Genomic DNA, 7,263 nt, shown 5'->3' on the forward strand with positions numbered 1-7,263 from the left:
CCCATGGTCCCTCCACCATTTACCATTTCTTATATTTTGTTATCGTTGTCAATCTAATAGGTGTAAGGTGGACCCCTTCAGACTCATCTTTGAGTCTACTCCCTGATGTCCCATCAATTGCCAAGTGCTGTTGATTCCACCTTTACCGCTTCTCTCTTGTCCATCTTCTTCTCTACACTCGAACTGATACCACTCTGGTTCAGGCTTTCATCCCCTCTTGTGTGTGCTCTCTTAATAACCTCTTAACTGGCCTCCATGGTTCCAACGTCTCCTCCAATTCATGTTCCACACAGTTGCCAAAAGAAATCTTTTTAAGATATAGGTCTGACCATGTCTCACACACACACACACACACACACACACACATCCATGTGTGCTGCTCACACACCATTCAATGACAAGCTCCTTGAGGGCAGGGACTGCCTTTTGCCTCTTTTTGTGTCCTCAATGCTTAGCACATAGACTGTCACATAGCAGGTGCTTAATAAATGTTTTTTTCACTTACTGAGTGCTCAAAAAAATCCCTATTTTATCTATAATAGAATATAGACTCCTCATCTATATATAAGTATGTAAGACCCTCCACAATTTGGTTGCAATCTACTTTCCAACCTTTATTGCATTTTCTTCCCCTTTATTCTTTATACATTATGGTCAAGCTAGACTAATAGCTGTTTTTTCTTGAATTTGACATGCCATCTCTGATCTCTGGGTTTTCACAAAACTCTTCCCTGTGCTTGGAATTTATCCTCTCTTCATATTTGTTTTTCAGGATTCCTCATTTTCTTTGGAACTCATTGCTGAAAGAAGTCTTTCTTCACCCTTTAGCTACAAGTACTCATTCTCTTTCATGCTTTCCTAGAATGACTTGCCTAGATCTCTCATTTGACATAATACTTGACACATTTATTAGATAACAAATGTTTATTGTTTAATTGGTACCATCACTCTTTACCTCATGCTAGATTTATCTCCATATATGCTATTCCCTATTCTCCAACCCCAAATAGAATGTAAGCTCCCTGAAGGCAGGAACTAGGTTATATATTATCTTTGTATCACTAGTACAAGAAGCAACATTGTATAGCACATAGAGAGCTGGCATCCACGCCAAGCAGATTTGGCGTCAAATCTTGCCTCTAACATAGCTTGGCTATGCAAATCCCTGAATCTCTCAGCATTCTAGGTAACCCCACAAGATATAAAATACAGAGCAGCTACTGTTCTGCATTGGTAGAGTGAACTTCTTTACCAAGGAGTCTCCCACACCAGGGACATCACAGGACTGGTCCAAAAAAGTCCTTTCTTGGTACCTAGAATGAGACCAATACAAATGTTATTTGAATAAGGGAGTGATTGAATAGCAATGCAATGGGTCAGTCTAATAGGTTGTTAAGGTCTCTGGTCTGAGCTCATCTGGGGTTGCTTGTCCTGGGCAAATTCAAGTACTCACAGCTATCATTTATTTTATTTTGCTTTATTTTGGGGTTTTTTTGTTTGTTTGTTTGTGTTACAAGGAAGCAAGGTATACTAGGTAGACCTGAATTCAAGTCTTGAATCTCATACATGCCAGGCTGTAACATTTAGCAATTCTCTAAGTTGCTGAGAAGGTGCTGACCTGCACTAGTAGAGGGAGAGTTCTCACCCAGAAATTCCTTACACCAAAGAAATCACAGGCCTACTCCTTATCCTTATTCCAAGGAATGATTGAAACTCTGACCTAAATTTCCCAATCTCCCTTTCGCTTACCCCTCCACCCTCAGTCTTCTTGACTTTCCCTAATGCAGTTCTATCTCTCTGTAGGGTGGAGAACTTAATGTTGCTTATTTAATCATGAGACTCTGGGGTAGCCCCTTGTCTGTGGGTGGAACCATTATCTGGCACATCAAAAGTTTCAACTCCTTGGATGGGAAACTAACTGGACAACCCACACATAGCTCTGCTGTCATGATGAGGAACTAACTGTTAATAGTGACAGCCTGGCACCCTTCTCTCTAATGTGTTAGAGAAGCTAATGTCCCCCTTCCACCCTCCTCCCCCTGCAACTACTTCCCCATTGCCCGTTCCTTTCGAGACTTCAGAATCAAGTAGCAGAGAGCATGACTATTCTTGGATATTCTGGGGCCATGCGGCCACACAGGGTGCTCTTTAGTTGTGCAAGAGACATCATGACATCAACCTTACTAAGAAATTTCTATGTTCCAATCTCCCCTAACCTCCAGCTCCCCTATAAAAAGAAGCCAAGCACAGAGTGGGTGACAGAGAGAGCCAGGGAACTCAGAACTCAGAAGTCTCTCCCAGTTGAAGGGCTTATCACACTCCTAGAACTCCTACCCTTCACCAACATCATGAGAAACTTTGTGGCGATCTTCTCTGTCCTCATCACGGCCACTGCCTTCTGCTATCAGGTGTCTTCATTAACAGGTCAGTATGTTTTCCCTTCTCCCTATTTTTTAAACCATTCCCATTTTTCTAACCGGGAGGAAAGATGATTTTGAGGAGGCAGGGACCAGAGAACAGCTCCTGTGACTTATAGACAGATTCTTCAGTGGAAGTATGGCATGAAACCCACTCAAGGTTTCAAAATGGCTTGGGCCATTTCTCAATATACTTCTGTCTCCAAAATGAGGTATTTCCTACTAACTTCCCCAGACACAGGATTTGATCCTCACCACAACCCTGTGAGAGAAATGCTATTGTCATCACACCCATTTTACAGATTAGGAAACTGAGACTTGGAATGGTTAAGTGACCTGCCCAAGGAAAATAGCTCATAAATTTCTGAGGCAGAATTCAAAGCTTAAATTTTCCTCACTCCAAGTGCAGAGTTCTGTTCAGTATGACAGGATACCATTCATAAGACGAAGGATATTTGGGGGAAAGAAGAAACATCTCATGTCTTCCCCAAGTCTCCTTTGCTCTTTCCATATCACTCTAAGCCCAGTAGTGTTGAGTCATTTTATCCCCACTTCTTCTGCTAAAGAAAGTCACAGACCCCACAGTGTTTCTTTCCTTACAGTTGGGTCTGACGTTCCCACTGCTTGCTGCTTCTCCTATACCTCCCGGAAGATTCCTCAAGCATCTGTGGTAGATTTTTATGAGACCAGTAGCCAATGCTCCCAGCCAGCCATCATGTGAGTAGAAGTGTCAATGACTATGTCTGGGGAAAAGAGGCAAGGGTTATGTGGGGAGAAGCTATCAGCACCCAGGAGGAAGGAAAAAATCCCTTGGGACTGAGCTCAAAGAAAGATAGTTTATAGTCCCTGCTAAAATAAATTAGGAGAAAAAAAAACTAGGGATAAAATAAATCAGGAGAAACTCAACCGCATCTCCCAGAAGAAAGCTTCCATTTGCCCCATGATTCTGAGGCATTGGGGCTGGTGCTCTAGCTGAGCATAAGGAAGTCATAAAAAATGAAAAAAAGACCTATCTGTGGCTTCAAGCCTGGGCTGGAGCACATAGAGGGATAGTTTAGAGCTATTTTCACTCAAGGATGAGGGAAAGGGAGAAGGAAAAAAAGGAAAAACCAAAGTCCCCTGAAGCAATGCTTCTCCAATTTTGGATCTCGAGACCCCTTTACATTCTTAAAAATTAATAGGGGGCCCAAAGAACTGTTGTTGGTGTGGGCTGTATCTATCTATGTTTATCATATTAAAATTTTTTAACATCTTAGAATTATTATGAATACTTTTGAAACATTCTTTGAAACTTCTAGGGGTTCCCTGGATTATACTTTGGGAACCACTGCCCCAAAGAATAGATATGGATTGAAGGAAGGATTAGGTTCTCATATAGGGATGAGCCCCCCAAAAAGGAGAATGGGCATGAGCTGCCTCTAGCATCAGAGGGACATAGAAACCCAGATCTGGTGGTAATTTCTTCTTCTTTCCCCAGAAGTTGAATTACTCAGTTTTTCATCTTTTTACTTTTTGTACCACAGATTCCTCACCAAAAAGGGTTATCAAACCTGCGCCAACCCTAGAGAACCATGGGTCCAGAAGTATATCGAAAAGTTGAAGTGAAGGAAGGCCTGGATGCGTGGGAGAAAGAGTTCAAGTTCTTTCTGGGTTGATGAATAAGCTACCAGAGCCAGAAAAGTCTTTATGCCCCTAGTGGCAATGTCTGAGTCAAGCTGGCCTTGACTCAAGGCTCTGGCATATCCCCTGACTTTAATGTAAACTACTTTATCATATTTAATGCTCATAACTTATTTCCAGTGTTGAACTATGTTATTTATCAAACGTTTGTGAGGAAGGCCCACGTGCCATTCTCTCCATCTGTCTCCTTGACTGTTCTCCCTCACCTCGATGGCTGTTCTCATGGTGCTAGCGTCTGTATGACGTGGTAACAATGACTGATCCAAAGATATCTCCTGAACATCTGCCATGAGCCATGGTTTTCTTTGCCCAAAGCCCTTGAAGAGAATAAAGAAATGGGCTTTTTTGAAATAAATAAATTAAGCTGCTTTGGACTGAATGTGAAGCTGTCTTTTGTTTCTTTTTCTTATGGGATCTTGAACAAATTGCTTCACCTCCCTGGGCCTCAGTTTCCACATATGTAAAACGAGAGTATTAGACTAGATTGCTTCCCCTGCCATGGGCTTCAGTATCCTCACCTGGAAAATGCAGGGGCTGGACACATGGTTTCTGAGGTCCTTTCAAGATCTTTATGGATGAGTCTATGATCTTGTGATTACATCAGGTTTTTCTGGCTGAATGAAAGGATTTCAGAGAAAATCAAAACACTTTAGAAAAGCTTCGGGGCTCCCTGAGATGAGAGCACAGAAGGGATTGAGGAATAGTGACTAGGAAGTGGCTTAATACTTTTCCATAGTAGAACTGGTAGTTACAGTTCTATCTTCCTTTACAAAGCAGCAATTCTCCTTTGAAGCACACTTTGCACATCCAACCCTATTTTATATGCACTGGGCAGCTCCCAAGGAGAGACAGCATCCTGCTGTTGAAAGAGTGTTGGCAGGCTTCCAGGCCCTACTCCAATCAGCTGCCAGCTCCTATTAACACTAACTCCAGGGACAGCTAGAGTGGATAGAGCACTGGCTCTGGAGTCAGGAGGACCTGAGTTCAAATCCCGCCTCAGACATATAACACTCGCTAGCTGTGTGACTCTGGGTAAGTCACTTAACCCCAATTGCCTCACCAAAAAAAAAAAAAAAAAAAACCAGCACATTACCTCCACAATACCTTACATCCTTCCAATCACATGGCCACCACCTTAGATCAAGCTTCCATCACCCCTAGCCTAGGCTTTTCAAATTGCCTTTTAATTAGTCTCAAACCTCTCTTCTCTCTAATCTACCCTTTGTGGAGCAACCAAAATAATCTTCCTGAAGCACTGGGTAAGATTATGTGATTCTATTGAGCATAGAGTTTCCTTCTTTTGCATCAACATTGCATTATGCTGTGTGTGGGTGGGTGCTGCACAGTCTAGACTTGTGGCTAGTACTTCACCAGAACCCTTAAAATTGTGCATACCAAAAAGAAAAAAATTATGCATACCAGCATGGTTAGTAATCATGGATAAAGTTCTGAAGTCTGTGCCAATCTACCACTGCCTCACAGAATTATACCTGTTAATATTGCTGCCAGTTTCCTATCCCTAGATAACGAAGGGGGCAGCTAGGTGGCACAGTGGATGGAGCACCAGATCTGGAATCAGGAAGATTTGAGTTCAAATTTAGCCTCAGATACTTACCAGCTGTATGACTCTGGGCAAATCACTTAATCCTGTTTGCCTCAGTTTCCTCCTCTGTCAAATGAGCTGGAGAAGGAAATGGCAAACCACTACAGTCTCTTTGCCAAAAAAACTGCAAATGAAGGGCAGCTAGGTGGCACAATAGGTAGATCACTGAGCTTGGAATCATGAAGATTCATCTTAACTGGCCTCAGACACTTACTAGTTATGTGATGCTGGGCAAGTCACTTAACCTTGTTTGCCTTAGTTTCTTCATCTGTAAAATGAGCTGGAAACGGAAATGGCAAACCACTCCAGTATCTTTGCCAAGAAAATCCCAAAATCGGGTGACAAAGAATCGGACATAACTGAAATGACTGAACAACAACAACAAAGATGAAGTGAATAAAGTGCTAAGTTCAAATCTTGCCTCAGCCACTTTCTTAGCTGTGTGACCTTGAGCCAGTCACTTGACTTAACTTAGTCTCAGTTTCCTAATCTGCAAAAAAAAAAAAATGGGAATGATAATGTGTGAGCTCCTGGAGAACAGGAACTGTCTTTTTTATTTCTCTAAATCCCCAGCACTTAGTGCAGTGACTGTCACTTAGTAGGTGCTTAATACATGCTTGTTGACTTGATTTCCTGATTCCAAGCCCAGCATTTTCTCCAACAACCTAAACTACTCTTCCCTACCCTGAACTGGAATGGACAGATAGCACATCTAAATGTTATGTCTTTGAAACCTTGAGACTGAGACAGTCACCCTCAGCCCTCCCTGTTCAAAGTTCGTTCCTGAGGAGGATCTCATATTTAAAGGCATTAAACCAAGCTTCATTATTAATGATGGGGTCAGGGGAGGATATACTATTCCAGGAACTTTCTACATTAGAAATCCTAGGTCATCATTTAATCTCTCTTTCTCTTTTTATTCTAATCTCAGTTTCCTTATTTTAGGAAAATTGTACCACCTGTCAGTATTTTGGGGAAACATATTTATATCCATTCTAAGAGTGTTTTGTCATGTTCATTACTTCTCAGTCATCTATCACCTATAAAGAGAGAGGAAGTCCCAGCCCAGGCTGCAGATATCTGTTCCTGAAAGTGCTTTCTTCCTACCTCCAAAGACCATCATTTCCATGTCTGTCCTCTCCTTTTGACATATGGCCTCTGTTTTGAAGCTAAGACATTTGGTGAATCTAATGATTTTCCTGTCTTTTGACACAGTTCCACAGTGATGAATAGCAGGGGCTGATGATGGGCGTGGGAGCATTACCTGGCATCACTAACATCACTGCCTTGGCTGCTATGAAATTAGGTTATGTCGTCAGGAGATTCCCTCCTTACCTTCCATCCCAGGAAGGGATGTCACTCTCTAAATCCACTTCTTTGGCTCCTGGGAAAGTGGCTTGATATGGACCAACCCACCCTGGGTTGTAGAACTGTTTCTGTATGTCTTTCCCAGGGTGCGAGGGTATGACCTGTGGATACCAAGGAAGAGTTAGATTCAGACTGCTCAGGGTTGTATATACCACCCTGTGACTTGGCATATTTAAGAACAATGGAAAGAAAGAG

At 42.2% G+C, this 7,263-nt stretch overlaps 1 protein-coding gene across 1 annotated transcript; it reads left to right on the forward strand.

Annotated features, from left to right (window-relative positions):
• Nucleotides 1-2,273: 2,273 nt before the first annotated feature.
• On the forward strand, nucleotides 2,274-4,476 carry LOC114038955 (C-C motif chemokine 4-like). The gene is made up of 3 exons (XM_027856492.1): nucleotides 2,274-2,424; nucleotides 3,020-3,134; nucleotides 3,941-4,476. The coding sequence occupies exons 1-3, from the start codon at nucleotides 2,349-2,351 to the stop codon at nucleotides 4,020-4,022; spliced, it is 273 nt and encodes a 90-aa protein (XP_027712293.1). The 5' UTR covers nucleotides 2,274-2,348; the 3' UTR covers nucleotides 4,023-4,476.
• Nucleotides 4,477-7,263: the final 2,787 nt, after the last annotated feature.

This window comes from Vombatus ursinus, unplaced genomic scaffold, assembly GCF_900497805.2.
Source record: "Vombatus ursinus unplaced genomic scaffold, bare-nosed wombat genome assembly UNPS02011475.1, whole genome shotgun sequence".
Classification (NCBI taxonomy): Eukaryota; Metazoa; Chordata; class Mammalia; order Diprotodontia; family Vombatidae; genus Vombatus; species Vombatus ursinus.

Bases quoted from the DNA above. Each gene is read 5' to 3' on its own strand.
- LOC114038955 (XM_027856492.1), top strand. From the start codon at position 2,349: ATGAGAAACTTTGTGGCGATCTTCTCTGTCCTCATCACGGCCACTGCC. The intron at 2,425-3,019 runs GTCAGTATGTTT...CTTTCCTTACAG, and splicing joins TCAGGTGTCTTCATTAACAG to TTGGGTCTGACGTTCCCACT. The intron at 3,135-3,940 runs GTGAGTAGAAGT...TTTGTACCACAG, and splicing joins TGCTCCCAGCCAGCCATCAT to ATTCCTCACCAAAAAGGGTT.